The sequence below is a fragment of the Podarcis filfolensis genome (assembly GCF_964270895.1).
Source record: "Podarcis filfolensis genome assembly, chromosome: 14".
Lineage (NCBI taxonomy): Eukaryota > Metazoa > Chordata > Lepidosauria > Squamata > Lacertidae > Podarcis > Podarcis filfolensis.
The window spans coordinates 3,066,711-3,084,874 of record NC_139616.1 but is presented as its reverse complement, the minus strand read 5'-3'; the positions used below and the strand labels follow the sequence as shown (position 1 = coordinate 3,084,874).

Sequence of the window (18,164 nt, the reverse complement as noted above, 5' to 3'; positions counted from 1 at the left end):
TTCTAGTGGTTTAACAAAAGTATAGGGACTATCAAATGTGAGACTGCAAAGCTGATACCCAAGGTTGTCAGTCAGGGGTAAGCAAATTAAGAGTTCAGCCAAATTTTCATGTGCACAACAGGGAGCTTTGGGGAACTGAATATGTTCTCTGAAATATCCCACTTACCTTATCATAGTTGTTAATCATGCCTCTCAGAAACTGCTCCAACACTAGTTTTTTTCATAAAGAAGGAAGTTATTATTGCTCAGTCATGCTCCAGCCAATCATGAGTTGGTATGTGCTTGAAAATTTATGTTAATTCAATGTCCAGGACCAATTCCCATAAAGGTTATCATGTCTCAGTTTAGCTCCTGGTGATTAGTAGTACTTTTTATTTTACATGATAGGAAGGCTTTCTTGCCATTTCTATATTAGCCTTTTCAGACTAATGAAATTGTCAAGAAATCGCACACATCATCCAATGAGAAATATGGTCAGGTGAACTGGTTTTCAGTCATTGCCCGTTGTGAATAATTTGCAAGATTAATTTCATAGGATTGCCTAGTTGTTCATTAGGTCAAGTTGATCTGCAAGTTGCTTCCACTTCGTATTTTCTTAAAATATATCATGGCAAGCACAATCTTTTACTCAACTGCCCTTTTTCTTATATAGGGATGGTAATCTGAAAATATGTTGATACTTTTTTTGCCTAGCATTAACTAATTTTCTTGCCCCAGAAGAGTAGGTGAGCAGAATTAGGCAAGTAAAAACAATCTCAATTTCTTTGAGATAGGAGGATATCTGTTTAGGAGTCTTGGAAATGAATGTTTTGAAATGTACTTCTATAGTTACACTGAAATTTATTTGCACCACATCCTATATTTCAGGTATAAATGTGAACTGATAATTGAATTATTGCACAATTTGCTTTTTAATCCCAGATTAATTATTGCCGTCCTAATCATTTTTTTTTAAATCCCTTGCTAAATACCCAGAGATTGCCTTCTGTATTTGTGTTATCTTTCATTTTGCTTCTCTGATGCCATTTGTACTGGAATGTATCCTACAATGTAGCCTTTCCACACAGAATGGTCATCAGGACTGAACTTTACTATTGCTATCCTCCATATAATCCAAAACAGTGTCCCATGAGCACTGAGCAGGAGTAAGCAAGAAACAACAGACCAGATTATTTCAGATATGTTGAGCAAGAGAACCAAGCATGCTGCATAAAAAAATCCAGGAATACTAGCTGATCTATTTGAAGAGAGAAATTCCCTCCTAACCCATCACCCATCAACTTAAAAATCAGAAAATTTGTAGTGAAGAGCATATCGATTCTATCTAACATCATATTGCAATGGTTCCTGATGTTTCAGATATAGAAAAGCATACAAAAAGATGCACTGTTTTCAGATTTGGCTTTTACCATCTTGAATATGCTGTGGAATTCACAGCAAACATCTGAAGTTACAAGAGAATGACTTCCCAAAAGGACAGTCAGAGAGATCTGACAGGCTATTATAAACCTGGATCTAGGAAGTTTCTGCCAAAGATTAACCATCTGTTAATGTAATTGTGACCCCTTAATGTAATGACCTTATGTGCAGAACCATTCTTTTGAAGACTTGCATTTTTCAAATGCTAAATATCCTGAAAAACTGCATTCAAATGTAGAGAGGATCTTACTGCAGGAAATCATTGTGTAAGAATAATTTCTAATTGTTAACTTACTTCTCTTAATAGGCTCCTCTGGCTCAGCCAGAATCTCCCACTGCGTCAGCAGGAGAGGATGTTCAGTCTCTCGCTGATTCCATGGACTCCGACAGGGATTCCATCTGCAGCAATTCTAATGGCAATAATGGGAAAAATGGGAAAGAGAAAGAAAAGCAAAGGAAGGATAAAGAAAAAAACAGGGCTGATTCAGTTGCAAACAAACTTGGGAGTCTCAGTAAAACTCTAGGCATCAAGCTAAAGAAGAACATGGGTGGGCTTGGTGGATTAGTGCATGGCAAAATGAGCAGAGCAAATTCAGGAAATGGGAAAAATGGGGAGATCATTGAGAAAGTCAAAGAGAAGAAGTCCAAGTCACGCAAAGGAAGCAAAGAAGAATCTGGCCAGTCTGCAAGCACTTCTCCATCTGAAAAGACAACCCCCTCTCCCACTGAAAAGACAAGCATTTCGCCTGTTGAAAAAATGAATTCTAAATCCCCTTCAGATAAACAGTCAGACCCATGGAAGTACAGTACTGATGTGAAGCTGAGCCTCAACATCTTGAGAGCCGCCATGCAAGGGGAACGGAAGTTCATCTTTGCTGGCCTCCTCTTGACCAGCCATAGACATCAGTTCCATGAGGAGATGATTGGCTATTACTTGACCAGTGCCCAGGAGCGCTTTAGTGCTGAACAGGAACAGAAGAGGAAAGAGGCAGAGAAGAAGGCTACTCTCAATGGATCGTCATGCAGGAAACTGGAGCAAGAAATGTTCTCAAAAGAGAAGTTGGAAGCATCTCCTCAGGGAAGGGCATCACCAGTCTTGCCTCAAAGCCATACGACTCAACTGGTTTTAAAGTTTAAAGACCGTACTAGTCCCACACCAGGGTCATTTTCGTCACCTAGCAATGGTGCCAAGAAAAGTGGACCCATTCCATTGTCTGCCCACTATAGCCATACACCCCCTGTTCAGAGGCAAAGTGTCATCCACTTGCATGATGTCAACTCCAAGCCATCAAGCTTCCAGGATGATACCTACAAACCGGTGGTTGGCACCTTAAAAACATGTGCCACATATCCCCAACAGAACCGGTCATTGTCTTCACAGAGCTATAGCCCAGGCCGAATAGCAGGCATCCGTACTGTCAACACAGTGGAGTCACTGACCTATGTTATGCCTACGGACCACAAGTCACAAACATATACCAATGGGTTTAATACCAGTGACATCAGAGACTGCTTGGAATATGCTGATGAGGATGCACCGCAGACCTGGTTGAACAATGACAAAAATCGAGGCAGGAGCACAGTTAGCCCGATATATTCAATCCAGCAGAACCGCTGCAAGAAGGAGAACTGCTCTTTTTATGGTCGCCCCGAGACTGAAAACTATTGTTCCTACTGCTATAAGGAGGAGCTGAAACGCAGGGAGCAAGAAAGTAAGGGGCACCGACATTGAAGGTGATGGAGCTCTTCCCATGAATATTTATTTCCTCCATTTTCTTACTTGTAAGGTATGTGGCAATGGATTACAGGAGGAAGGAAAAGAGAATCCTGTAGAGGGATCTGTGGGGAGAAAGGTCCAGCTTATTTGTTTTTCCCCTGCAGCAATGAAAAACTAAGAATTAATTTATCATAAAGAGTTTATTATTTTCCATTTTGTCAGTGTCTTTTTTACATACACTGGTAAGCTGAAAGGTTCTTTACTCCTTTGTCAGTGCTGTGTATACGTTTGGTCAAAATTTACTAATGGTGCCTGAATTTACACTGACATCACTCAGGTAGTAGGAAGATAGGGAAAAAGTCATAATAACTGGAAATGTGGTATTGTAATAAGATGTGTCTGTTTCATTCTTTAGAGCCATCTCATCTGAAGAAATATAACTTTTTCATAGCTCTTGCCTCTTCCTTTAAAAATTGGGGGAAGAATAGTAATTTGCATATAGTTCATACTAACATGCTAACATCCTTGCTTATATTATTTTAGTAGTCCTGTTTTCTCCACAGATACACAAATGAAAGCCTGGATTCATTAGCAAGCTTCTCTTACAAAACGCGAATTCTTGTTTTTATTGATGTAAGCAACTCCAGTTTTGTACTGCACAAAATGTCCAAGAATGAAATGCTTATCCTCCAGATGACATATCTATTTTATTTTTAGACAGGGCTCAAGCCCTCATGGTTGAAAATAAGTACTTTACAATTCAACAATTGGGCAATTGGATGACCAAACAACTGCCTCAGTAGCTTTGCAGTCCTGTCTTACACCTCATTCAGTGCAACCACATACCAAGTGCCCTGTATCTCACTGATCATATCCTTTCCTTGGTCGTTTTGACCAGTTTATCAACACTGCTTATTGGAACCACATTATTTAGCTATTAATTCCCAAGAATTAAAGAATTAAAATATTGGCATATGCAAGACTTCATATTTTTATTATTCATATAGCACAATGTAGATTTGCTACCTCTTTGCAGAGAAGACAAAAAATGTTACTGTTAATTTGCACATGTGTTGCAGGCAACTCCCTGTTTGCGCAGGAGTTGTATTCCGGGTCATCGCGCACATCAGCTGAAAACGAAACATTGGCAGTCGTGCGTCAATTGGAAATGGGCAAAATGGTCTTAAACACTTACAAGGACAGCTCATGGATTTGTGTTTAAAGTCTGCTCTCAAATTTGGCCCTCTGAGATGAGTACTAGACAGTGCAGATGATGAAATCTAGACACCATTGCAAAGACAAAAATGAAGCAAAGATTGTAATAGAGTTCAAAACTAGACAGAATAATTTAGATAACTTCTACGCCTGGTGCCCTTCAGATGTTTTAGATAAGAGCTGAATGTAACACTGGTGTCTACAGTAGGGCTTCAGTTGGCATTGATATAAACATGTTTGCCTTCTATCTATTTTGTTTCTAGCAAACCACCAAATAGCATACTTCATAATTTATTACAGCCCTCGGCCCTCCGGTGTATACTCTGCATGAAAGTCTGCTCTCAGTGCAAGATTCAAGAGCACATTTAAGCTGTGAGAGTAGAGTATGGTGCCATTAAGAACCAATATACCCCGACTATAGAGCAACCCCCATGTTGGCTGGCTCCCCCAGTCAGCATTGTTGCCTTTGTATGATCTGAATTAAATTTCAGTTTACTCATCCATCCCATTACTGAGGCTCCTATCACATCTAATGAAAAGGGAAGAAGAAATACATCAGTGTCATTAACCTAATGGCACCGCTCTAAGCCCTCGAAGTGACCCTCTTTTATTAGGAAAGTTCATCACTAGGAATGGCCTATATTTTTGGTTCTTCTCTTTAGCTCTAATATTTTTAGGTAAGCTAAGAAAATATGCACTCATAGCCACATCTCAGTTTACGTAGTGAACTTGGTTTCTGCATCCTCGAATAGAAAGTACTTGAGACTCCTGTCTGTTCACCACTTGCACACACATTAAAACGCCTGTTTGTGAAGTACTTTGTGGTAGCAATCAGTAATTGATCCTATAATTCAGTACAAAATGAAGTAAGAAGTGATACTTAGTATTAATTAATAATAAATTTTAAGTTTGGTGGGGCGGGGAGGCACACCAATATTACTTAAGACCAGCTCTTAATGAATCCAGCCTTGCAGTTCATGTATCTCTGAGAATGTGTAGTGTATCTGAATTGGTATCTCCTTTCCCCCCAGAGGAAGATGTGTCACCGCACTTAAGGGTGCACTCACACTGCAAGATGTTACAGCGGTGGTGCTGCCAAGCTGGTCCCCATTCTTTTATGGGAAGTCTACTCAAGAAAGAGGATCAGCTGTGCCATTAGTGCCGGCTGACTCTGCAGTGTTCTTGTCCAGCTTTGCCATTTATTTCAAAGCAGGGGGAAAGGGCGCCTTCCTAAGGGCCTCTTCTTCCCTTGCCTGTTCTGTGCTTCCAACTTAGAATTAAGGTGCAAAACAGATGTGGTTTGATGGCTGCTGTGTGGATTAGAACACAAGTAACCTTTGGTGTGGTTCACTCATAAGAATCTCAGATGTTCCAATTTTGTCCAATACTGTATGCCTTTTTATGTTTTTAGTTAATTGTGAAAAATCCTCCTGTTTCTTTGGCCAAAGAAATCTGTGGTACCAGATGGACTTATCTTTGATTGTATTTGTGTGTGTGTGAGAGAGAAAGATAGAGAGAGAGAGAGATAGAGAGACTAGAGCAGGGATGATATTTTAAAAGTTTAAGAAAGAAAATATTAGTAATTACTAATGCATTACTGTAGAACTAGCCTTTGGAATGCCTATAAATGCTTCTCTAGGTGGAGGTAGGCATGAGCCACTTGCTGCTAACAGTTTATGCTTTTCCATTTTGATTCAAGTATACTATCTGAACAAAAAGCTTTAAAAAAAACTTCACAAAGTATTATAATATTTTTTTAAAAATAGTCATCATCAGGAAAATACATTTTAGTGAACACAATAATTTCATATATTCACATGGTACTATATTTTTTTTTAAATACACAGAACTGAATGAAAATAAGTTTTGCCCAGATGATAGAAATGCTCTCATGAGTTGCTCAAATCCATACCCCACCTCCAAGAACTGTTTTCTGGCACCCATGCTCTAATCTGATCCTTGCTTACACCCTACTCTTAGAAATAATTCACTAAACATTATTTACTTAGGGTAGCACCTTACTCTGTGTAAGAATCTAATTATATAGCAGAGCATCTCAGAAAAATCTTAGCTCTGAGTGCCACTTTCCACCCCTAAAATTTCATCTGCAGAAGTTAGGGGCGAGACCAGTGCCAATTAGACCTGGAATGAGGAGCCTCTAGAGTTCTGGAGATCAGTTTGGCTAGAGTCAGAGCTGGACTCTTAGTGGAGAGTCAAAAGATATTAACATTATTACTGCTTCTTTGACCAGGAAAGGGCAGAGGATCAAGCGCTGAGTCTTTATAACAGGCCTGGTATGTACCCAGAGGGTTCGTGCTGACACTGAAGCTCAGGTGTCAATGTCAATACCTCTATTCCTCTGTGTGCCTGAATTTAACTTTAACTTTAACTCAAGAGCAGTGTACATACAGTCATTGGTATCTCACTGGGCTAGATCTCCATTTCAAATTGTGCAGTTCTTGGTTCCTTCTGCCTGAGTCCATGAAAACAGACATAACCCAGGATGAGTTAGCACATTCAAATTGCTGTGATTCTATCTAAACCACCACAAAATGGGAACCAAGGTAACAAAGAGGACATGGTCTGTGGGGTGATCCTTGCATTCCATGCTCAAATTGTATAATGATCATTCCAAGCAAAAAGTGTGGGAATGTTCAAGGTGGCAGGAGAGGATATATTGTTTATTAATATCCTTCCTAACTTGCACTAGCAATTTCCTTTATTTAGCAGAGTGCATTCCCCTTTACACAGCAGAAAACTAGTTGCAAACCCATGTGAGTTTCTTAAGACAATACGCAATTCAATCTGGCTTGTCTAGATTGAAATGTCTTCTAATATTTTCCTGGTAAGACCCCTTGAATCCCTCCTGAAAGAATAAAGACACCATAGTCTTATTCATAAGCAATAAAAAGAGAGTTTACTCATGATCAGGCAGAGCACAGTGTGGTCCTGAAGGCAGACTTTAGGCTTAAAGTCACAAGCATATACAAACAGGTTTACCCCATATGTGGGTTGACCTAGTGACTGCAGTTAGCAGACCGGGAAGTTTGCAGGACGAAAGGAAGACAGAAAAGAGGGAGAGTGACAGCATGCCTTGGCCTTTGACCAGGTCCGGAAAGGTCACGCCCACCCACTAGTCACATGGAAGGAAGATGCTCCAGGCCAGGAGGAACAGGAAGTTTTGACTGGCTGGACCAAACATTCCCTTGCTGTATGTATTGTATTTGACTGAATGTTGTATTTGACTGCTCCCAGTGGATTACATCCCACAAAAAGTAGTAGGCAATTATGAATGACCTCACCCTCGGTGTTTTTAGGATTTTGTTCCTGTCTGCCTTATCTGAAAAAGAGGCAAGTGTTTGAATGAAGCCTCCGTAAAAACTATACAATTTAAAAGGTCGTTCTCACTGGAAATTAAGTCAAAATATATAAGAAAATAAAAAAAATGTCCAGTAGCACCTTAGAGACCAACTAAGTTGGTTCTTGGTATAAGCTTTTGTGTGCTTTCATCTCTAAGGTGCTACTAGACAATTTTTTAAATTTTCTTATATATTTCGACTGCGTCAGACCAACATAGCTACCTACCTGAATCTGGAAATTAAATGTTTATGAAACTTGTTGTTCCAGAGATATTTTTTTTTAAGGCCAAAATGTGTTTTGCGTGAACTCCCTGTCTCTTGTTCTCTCTCTTTCTCTCTCTCAATATATCTATATATAAACATGACTGCTGTTTCATCCAGCTCAGCATTTTCTTGGGTTGTGGGTTGGTCACTTGGTGGGTAACAAGTGGATATTGTAGACAATTCAGTATATAAAGGGCTAAGGGTTTGTGGGCAGTTAATTCCAAGTCAGGAAGGCTGGGCTGTGCAAAGACAAAATTTGATTGTTGAGATGGGAATTTGAGGCTTGTGTCAGAGCTTCTTTTGCGAAATATGACACAGTTCTCTGGGAAGTTCTCCTGCACAAGCGTTGTTGAATCGAACAGTTCTCTTTCACTGGAACTTTTCATTTCCTTGGGCTTGCGCATAAGGGGACTGCCAATGGGCTGTGCCCTTTGTTTGGTATTTGAGAAGTACAAAACATGGAACAGTGGTTGAATGTAATAAGTGTTGCTAACTGTTCTGGGGTAAAGTGATGTTTTTATAAATGAAAGAAAAAATGCTTTATGGTTTCAAATAAATTATAATTACTCTGCTAATAGGCATCAGAAAAAAATGTGTGTTGGGGAAAAAGTAAAAGGCTGTATAAATTGTTCAAGCCACTAATCCAAAACTTGTCAAAGAAAATATGCAAAATGTTTGACATTTCTTTTGTCTATGGAACAAAGGGTCTAAGGGTTATTTCAAAATGGTATTTAAGCATTCTCATACTTTGTAATAATACATGAAAAAGTAGTATAGAAAAGGGCTAATGAATGAATAAAACATGATACACTTTGTGTTTACATATAAGTTGTGTTGTGTGTTGTAGGTGGTTCTAAGCAGGTCTGTGGAAAGTTTTGCGGGTGGTCATAAGCCACAGCAAGCAAACATTTGGACTTGGTAGCAGAAGCCTCTCTCTGCCACTGCACTGCCCCAAGTCCAATCAGTTACTCATTGCTGTTCTTTTATTGCGCTCCTGGAATCCAGATAACAGACAAATCTAATTCAGTATGAGTTAAAATGTGTAATAAAGCACCCCTTGTCAGCTGAAATGGAGTTCTTGGGGGAAGGACTGGTGTAATATATCACAGATAATGTGTCTTAGGCTGCAATCCTTTACACACTTACCTGGGAATAAGCTCCACTGAGCTCTGTGAGGTTTTGGATTAGATGTGTTTAGGATTCCAGGAAACAACAGTTCCTGTTCTGCACTCAGCTTCTCATGAAAACAGAGACATTTTGCCATTCCTACATTGCAATATATTTGGTAAGCACAGCCATATGTTTCATAAAAGTCAGAGGTAGAAAAATTGATCAGTAGCTGTGTTTAGTTTCCCCTTTCTTTTCCTCACCACCCTGTGTATTTCGTGCACTTAACTTAATGTGGGTGACCATTTAAATCAGCCTCTCTCCTTATGGAAAAAAACAACAGGCATGAATGATCAATAGGAGTTTTATCACCAAGCAGGTGAAGGGCATCATAGTGATTTTGCTGGCAATGCTGTTCCTGCAATTTTGTGCAGAAAAAGCAGCAAGTGCTGTGCAGAACACAGAGTTCAGCTTCCTGAGAATCTCAGCACCTTCTTTATCTCTCCCCAGCCCCTTTTTAAGGCTGCTGAAACAATATGCTTGAAACTCTGTTGGCTAGTGCTGCTGAAATCTCAGAAGCCAAAGAAGGAACTCTGTAACTGTAAACTCCTTTCTGTGACTAGCAAAACCAGAAATATTTATGCAAAATAGTTTAAAAAATCAAAATCAAAAGAAATTACACAAATTTGTTAAATTTGCATAATTTATAGAAGGAGAATTCAGATTTTCTGGATGCAGAACTGAAATGCATGAATGCAGAATTTCAGCCCTTTCAGCACAGAATACATACAGTCCTCTTTAGAGTGAACATACATATAAAGTTAAGCAAATTTATATTGACAGGTAAGAATCATTATAACAATGGCACTAGAAGGCTGTATCTTTTGTTTTTATCTGTCGTTTTATGGTAAGCAGCCCAATGTTTTTAACTTCTTTATCACACTTCTAATGGCATTGCCCCATTATGTTGATCATTGGACTGGAATAATGACAAGCTGTTGCACATGTAGTAAATGGGGAAGAGCTCATGTTAAGAATGGAAGGCCCTTTAATGGTACAGTTTGTCCCAGGAACAAAGTTATTCACTCATGGGAGCACTCATTTAAGACAGATGGGAGCCTTGCATTTTGTCAATAGGTGTTGATTACGTTCTCTTCCCAATCCAAAAGAATTAATACATTTCTAGTTCCAAAAACTGAGAATGTGGTGTAATGAAATGTTGTAAATTGTATCATGAAATAATTGATTATAGTGGGGAGCCAGGGATTACTTCCTTTCCCTTGTATGGAAAAGTAGACATTATTGTGATGGCAGAACTACAATGGAAAAATATTAGCTGACCTTGATTGCAAGTGGCTTTTTCAGCTCAGAACACATTCAGATTTTTTTGTAGTGTACACTGCAAAATAAGGACTTTTTATTTGAGAGTATGGCAAACTTTGTAGAATTACTGCCCAATAAAACATGGTGTAGAGTTTAACTGATTTTAGTAACTTGTTGGCGCATTTGCTTTTTTTATGGACATGCTTGTTTTTTAAACAAAGGAAACAATAGTACACACACACACCCCAGGCATCCCCAACCTTCGGCCCTCCAGGTGTTTTGGCCTACAACTCCCATGATCCCTAGCTAACAGAACCAGTGGTCAGGGATGATGAGAATTGTAGTCCAAAATATCTGGAGGGCCAAAGGTTGGGGATGCCTGCTATACACCCACACCCATAAAGAAAGGTGTTTGTAAGTGCATTCTGTTTGTAGACATAAATGACTGTATTATGTTGCAATTTTCCAAGCCAAGTTTAAATTATAATATAGAGATTATTTTTATATTACTTTCAAAATATGCTACAAAGCAATATTTTGCACCTTTATTATAGAGAGTTGTTGTCATTTTAGTAGGTTCATCTGGGAAATGTAGTACTACTTTCTTGTGAAGAAAGCTTTGTAAATGTTAACGATACATTCTGAATGCTCATCGCCAGTGTCTGCCAGTGTCTGTTGAAGGTTGGAATACAGAATGATTTTTACTGAAAAGCTTTATATGGTGGTTTATATATTTTGGTAAAAATACATGTTCCCTGTTTTATTTCTTTATGGAATCCTCTTTTATAGGACATAAAACAAGACTCAGCAAAATAATAATAATAAACAAAACATCATCACAAAAATCAAACTTGAGATTCTCCCCCTGCAAATTTCATAACAAAAGTGACCTGATGTTTTTGAAGCAAACTAAGATTGAATATGAATATTTTTTCTGAATAGAACTATAATCACTTATAGAATATGCAATTATTCTGGCCCATTGTCATCTCTTGGGAACAATTTCTGTAGATTTTTGCAGCACTACTAAAACCTGATATTCTTCTCATCTTGTTTAGACTAGGTTTTAAAAAAAAGTGCTCACCACAATTAAGAAGTTTATTATAAAATTTTCAAATAGAAGATCTCTTCAGTTTTAGCAAAGATTCAAAAGTTCACTTCATCTTCTTCATTCTTATGATAGCGCTCCATGTGGAAGACGGTCTCCTAAATGGGATCTCACATGGGTCACCCGAGGACTTGATGAACATATCAAAACAAGCAGATTTCACCACAAAATCATCCCCCAACTCCCTCCAGTTAATAGAAATATCTTCATCTTTCACTCTTTATCACAAATATAAGGCAATCTAGGTCCATATATGTGACATATGAAAGAATTAGATTCCTCAGTGGTAATGCTGCATTAACTTCTTATGCAGAAATCCAAATGTTGCCAATAAAATCATAATACATCATAAAACAGAAATAAACAAAAATGGCCACAAATTTGAATTAACTGACATTGCAATCAATTTAATATATGACTGAAACCATAGAGTAGGAAAAAACCAAGAAGATTATATAAAGATTCCATAAAACAACAGTTTTGTTTCCACATTTGAATGCTGTGGTCCAATTTCATTTCAGTTCTGGTTTTTCTGCTTTTAGGATCCAATGAACAGCACTGTTACCACCTTTTCTTTTACAAATTGCTAATCATAAGTGACAGCGTTAGTATTTTGTTTAACTTGGACCAACAATCTGCTTGAACACTTAATCTCCCGCAGCCTTCAACCTGGAAACGTGCAACACAGCAGGTGGATTTCAAAATTGGGTGGGGGTCATTTAGGTCTGGATCAATCTTCTTGAGTGTATTATTTATTCTAAGTACTTATATGTTGCCTTTCAGAGCAAAAACCTCCCAAGGCAGCTTACAATAAGTTTCATGCAAATACAAGACAATTGTCATATTTATCATAGAGACTTTCAGATGGAGCGCTGTCTAGGCAAGATGCAGAGAAGTGCCTCTGGTAGCTAGAAGGTGTGGGGCTCTCAATGGGAGCTGCTGCAGCTTCTTCCTCTGCATAGTTGTGTGTTCCCACCCACCTTCAGTGTGGACTTGCTGCATTGCTTTCATATAAATTTCTGCAGACTGCTCATAGTCTGGTTAATTATATATTGCTATTCAGTTTCCTTAATTGTGTGTTGTTTGAAGATAATTTGTTTTGAAACCTATGACTCTTTGATGTCTGCCAGAATGGCTGGAACCCTCAGTGAAAATGAATAAATGGAAGAGATTCCTAATAATTAGGTAGATCGTTCTGTATCTATAGCAACAAGGAGTATTAGTGGAGGCAGAATTCTCAATATGAAAGGCCATCATCTCTTGTGCTCTTGACCAGATTCATGATGATTTTAGCTGTTATTCTGTTTAGTTGTGGGAAAATTTCTTCTTTGCAAAAACCTATTTTAAAGTGTGGAGGTGGATTGTATTTTGCAGTTTTATTCAAACATTTTGGAGAAAAAATTGGCTTCGTGTGGAGTATTAGTCTGAAAGATGTAAGAGAAACATACAGTAAAAGGTCAAGAACAGCAGCCCAGTAGTTTCATTTAAAAAATTTTAATTGCCATCTGTGACAAAGAGAGCCTGATTTCCAGATGCCATTCAGTTTAATGAAGCTGCTTCTCCAGAAGTCATTGAAGAAAGACTTGAGAGTGTTTGCACTTTTCCAGCATGAAAAGTGTGTCACTTTGTCATAATTTATGTATTATTATTTTAGCTCTTTGAAAGTCCACCATCTAGGTGACTGCAATTTCTTCTCGTAAAGATGTGGTCCCTGACATAGGCTGATCATGGACCATCTTGTTCAGATTCTCGGCTTCCCTGAGCCCTCTTTAGCTCCTTGGTTGTAGGCTGGCAAGCCCCCTCTGGCACCAGAGCACCTCAAGCAAAGGCAGGCAGAGGTGTCCTGTGAATGCAAGCAGATTAGTATGTCAGTGAAAGAGAGAGAGAAAGAACCAGCCAATCTTTGGTCTTTCCCACTCAGTGAAAGATCTGAAACAAATGTGGTGCTCCTTCAAGCAAAATATCTGCGGAATTTCAGGGGGAAACAGGAGTTTAAAAAGGAAGAAAAGATGACTAACAAAACTTTCTCTGGAATATTTTGCACATTCCCTAGCTCAAAGGTGTCAAAAGAAAGGAGGTAAGACCTGAAGAAAATCTGAAGTGTATGGAGTTTGGGACACGGAAAGCCATCCAGAGGGAAGGATGACAACCTGCCATTAGTATATATTACTCTTATTCATTATTTTTGAAGTGGAATTAATTTTGAGCAAAGGCCTTTCCTTTTAAAAGCTATTTGATTCAAAATGGAGCCTTAAGGTTGGCCACTGTCATTGGGGATGTTGGGACAGTGTAGCAAGAGAGATTTAGAGACCCTTCCCTCAAGACAGGACACTGCTTCCATAGGAGAACGCATTTGCATCCAAAATTCATGCCTAAATTTATCATTCATGTGCCTCTATTTGCTGGGAGACAGGTGTCCTACTTCTAGTCCTACAAGTGGATATTTGCCTTACATCTTGCCACCACCAAGACAGATGTGTCCATTGTAGTTGGCTTATCACACTTCCACAACTCTTCCAATAACTTTGTTATTGAACTTTGAAAAGGTAATGTGAAAAGTGCTCCATAGGAGTTTCACTTATGTCTTGAGTAGAAACGTAACATTATTCAATGAACAGTGAAGGAGGGTCAGATTCAGTCTCAGGCCCTTGAGAAACACATGGTAACCAGACTTAGGCCAACCCTCTGCTAATCCTGGGGCTATCTGGATGGTGGAGTCAGACCTAGAAGTAACCTGTCTGACTACAATATCTAGTGTGGGTATCAGAATTCATAGGAAAAAATATAAGCTTGATCAATAGAATTCCTTTTTCATATACCACATTTGCCATGGCAGCAATGTGATGCTGTGAAAAGCTCCCTTGAAAATATGCCTTCAGTTCAATTTAAACTGTTGAAAGATTAGTTTTTTTCTGTTTATTTGCTACCTTGTTAACAAATAATATATCCCACCTTTCATAGGTGCTATAGGGCCGATGCCCCCTCAATATTTGTAGGCAGGGGGCTGAGCCCCCCCCCCCCCGTTGAGTGGGCAGAGGAGACATCCTCCTACAAACGTTGAGGGGCCATCAACCCTATTCTCTTTGTACTTCCCACCCCCCAACTGTTCTTCATGACAGATTCCTAGTCATATTGGTCTGAGAGTCCATGTACACTTATCACCAAAGTTTTTTTGTCACTTTATGCAGGAGGAGTGTTTTTTTACAGTGACCAATGGTCTTTGCAAATGTATAAACGAAATGCAGAATGCAAAAAAAAAAAAAATGTCTCTTGGTTCTTTTAGAGCAATATTTGACCATATCTTCAGAATATTAGCCTATTTTGCTATTCTGTAAAATTTTATACTTTCAGCATTGTATTGCAACAAAATACATTAAAATGACTAGAAAAACAACTTGTGCATAGATATTAATCCATGCAAAGGAGTTTGGTTGGTTTTCCTTTTACTCTTGAGCCCTTATCCTAAACATTTATCAGTATTGTTGTTTTTTTATTAATTTATTTACTACTTAAAAAAATGTCAGTACAGCATCAATGAATCCCTGTGAATGCCTAAGCTATACTCTAAGGAGGCCCCTAATTACGCATTTATTTTCTGCTACATGTCATTGGATTAAACCCATCAAATGGTTGCAGTTCATGTTTATAGCAAAAAGTGGAATCCAAAGAACTACTTTAGGCAAACTGTGGACTTAGGCATGGCTCATGGAATTTTTGACTTTCCCCCTCTGAATGACAGACACCTTCACACAATATCACAAGCTGCTTTTGAAACTTTCCTCAGTTTCTAAAGTGGAATATCATGCAGCATTGGGAGCTGATGTTTACGTAACAAAAGTCCAAGACTTCCTTGGATTTGTGGATCCGCTCCTGTGCAGCTCTTTGTATCCTGTCCAGAGTTTTAGTTTTTTAATTTACCTGCCATATAATATTTAAAGTGATTGTTACAAGAAACAGGACCAGTAAGTAACTTGAACAGGTAACAAATGTTTCTCTTCTTATTGGATATGTACGTCCTTGAAATTTTTTCTACGTGCAATCTTCCTTCCAGTTAAAATTAAATGTTATTTTTATATGCTCCATTCTTTGACTAAGAAGATGTGTAAGGGCCATTTTTAGCAGTTGGGTTGTTATTTTGTAAAGTATGAAAGCATTAAACCAATTTTTTGCAATAGTTACTATTAAATATGGCTTCTGTTATGACTTCCAGTTATGACTGTCACTCTTTTTCTAGAACTGTAATTAATTTCTTTTATGAAAGAATTCTACAAGTTACTGATAGCTCTGTAATCTGTGTGATTGGCTCCTCCATTGTTTGGAACAGAGGGTAGCTCTGATAGCTATTCAATAAAATAAACTTATTTGTAAAATATCAGTTTGTCTGAATTTTTGTGTAAAACTTTGCCATATTTCTTCTTGCTCCACTGTTTTTTGATAATTGATGATTTGATAATCAAATGCCTTGTAAATAATTAATCCATTCATTAAACTGAAATTTCATTTTTCAGAAACATCACCATAGCTTTTTGAGATTTTGAAGGATATGTGAGATGATTGACAGTGACAGAACCCATGCTTTGCAGGCATAAGATCCAAATTTATTATTCAATATCACTAGCTAAAAGGATCTCAGCTGGGCTAGGAGAGACTTCTGCTGAGGGAGCTGACCCTAGACAGTAGTGGACTAGATGGACTAAGGGTCTGGCTCTGTGCAAGAGTCCTCCTGTTCAAGAAGGAAGTTTGTTCTAAAGCAGCACTTGCAATAAAGTGAGCGATGCAACGGAACTGCATCACTCCTATTCACAAAACTGCATCTCAGGTTTAGGAAGGGAAACAACGTGCCTTTAATGTATTGGTTCGCCCACTACTCAGGCATTCCACCTCGGAGACCAGCTCAGAGAAGGACGCAGATGCAGCAATAGAACATTTGCACTGCGTATTATATCAATAGTTAAATAGTTAATATGTAGGGTGCTTGAAATGCTCTCTCTCTGTGTTAAAATCTTGTGTTTCCTTATATTTGTGCCCACTACTCAAAAGAATAGTCAATCCATTTCTGCTTGGATGTTTGTCTCAATCTTTAGAAACTCCCAGCTAATTTCTGCCCTGAAATGATGAAGCGGGAGATGTAAAAATGTTGTTAATGTTAATAATAATAATAATAATAATAATAATAATAATAATAATAATAATAATGAAGCAGCTGCTGAAAAAGGGACTGTACTGAAAAGCTCTCTACCCCTGTACAGTCACACTGTGATTTGGTGTCTAAGCAACAGCTTGCTCTGAGCAGTCCTGGGAGGAAGAACTGCATTGCCCATGAATCGAGGAGAGAAGGATGCCTGTGTGAAAGAGTGGTCAGCCCTTGAATGAGTTAACTGGCTGTAAAGCTTTATGGGGAGGGATCTGTTTGATGCATGGAATATCCCCTTGAGGTCTGTGCAAGGCTGTTATTAAAGCGGTGCCAGGAGACTTTCTAATTCACTGAGGATAGGCACTAGGAATTAGCATCAAGCCGAGGATCAGCTGACCTGCTCAGACTGCTGACTGCAAGGAAAACCTGCCTTTCTCCACAAAGAGTTCTCTTGGAGTGGGGTGGGTTTAAAGATTATATATTTGTAAGTGGGAAGCTGAGGAGAGGCGAGGCAAATATTTCTCTTTTGAACTGTTCTGGGTTTGTCTAATGTGGGACAAGCACACACTGATCTGCCTCCCCCCCGCCCAGGTGCTATAAACTGGTGACACTCCAAATAAATTTGTGAGGCTGGGTTATTCTCCGCCAGATCAGAGTTAAGCCTGTGGCAGATGAAATTGATGTTTTGAACTGGAAATATTTGCTCAGAACTCTGATGAAAAGATGAAAGAACACGATGAAGGCAAAGAACTGATAATATGTTCCATGTTAAAAGCCCCTTTTAAAAGCAGAGGTATTGAAAGCTCACCCGCTCTCATGTGTCTTAAATGGCCTCTCTTTATGCAGTATTTCTCACAGGGCAGGGGCAGTGGAGCAGTTAAGAACATTAATCATTAGGCAGCAGCAAAAATTTGTCCTAATAGCCTAACTAGACTGGGAACAGCTGCGGTGTGCTTGTGCGTTTTTTCCTCTGTAGCTAATGGCAACTCCAGGAGGGGAACCATTTGGATCAAGGCTGCCAAGTAGGGGAGTGGAGGGTTCTATCCCCCTGCCCTAACCCAAATTCCATGCAGCGCTAAGTTGGTTTTTTAAAAAGAAAGCTACATCTTGAAATCACAAATCTCCTACAGGTAATGTGCAACTAAGGCATAAGAGGTAGCATATGGGATGGCTGCATTTGTTCCTGTTGGTGACCGTTTTCAAAGTTACCCTTTGACTGAGTCACCTGGCCAGAGGCTTGCCACCATAAACTGTCTGAACATGTATACGGTCTGAACCTGCATGTAAAAACATCTCTATTCAGGATGAGCATGTCATTGCCTCATTTGCCACATGCAGTGAGGCAAAAGATGGGAGCAGCTGCTGCAAATAGGTGGTTCCTAGATCCTGGGATGTGATGGGTTTATTTAACAGGGTTGTGAATCCAGCTTTTGGTTACACTTGAATTGTGTGAATATTTTGATCTTGGATTTCAGTGGCTGGACTCAGATAGTTCCAGCATGGTGTTTGGTGGTGCTC

General features: G+C 38.9%; 1 protein-coding gene and 1 long non-coding RNA gene across 7 annotated transcripts in view; both read left to right on the top strand.

The window, feature by feature from the left end:
• OTUD7A (OTU deubiquitinase 7A) overlaps window positions 1–6,683 on the top strand; it is a 109,330-nt gene extending 102,647 nt beyond the window's left edge. For all 6 annotated transcript variants that reach the window (XM_083586357.1, XM_083586354.1, XM_083586353.1 and 3 more), the window contains one exon: window positions 1,727–6,683. In XM_083586357.1, the coding sequence (XP_083442483.1) occupies window positions 1,727–3,151 (1,425 nt within the window). In that variant the 3' untranslated portion in view covers window positions 3,152–6,683. The remainder of the gene's footprint in view (window positions 1–1,726) is intronic.
• Window positions 6,684–8,957: 2,274 nt separating this feature from the next.
• On the top strand, window positions 8,958–15,884 carry LOC310749775. Its single transcript, XR_014541770.1, has 2 exons — window positions 8,958–13,139; window positions 13,725–15,884. It is a non-coding gene; the product is annotated as an uncharacterized lncRNA (long non-coding RNA).
• Window positions 15,885–18,164: the final 2,280 nt, after the last annotated feature.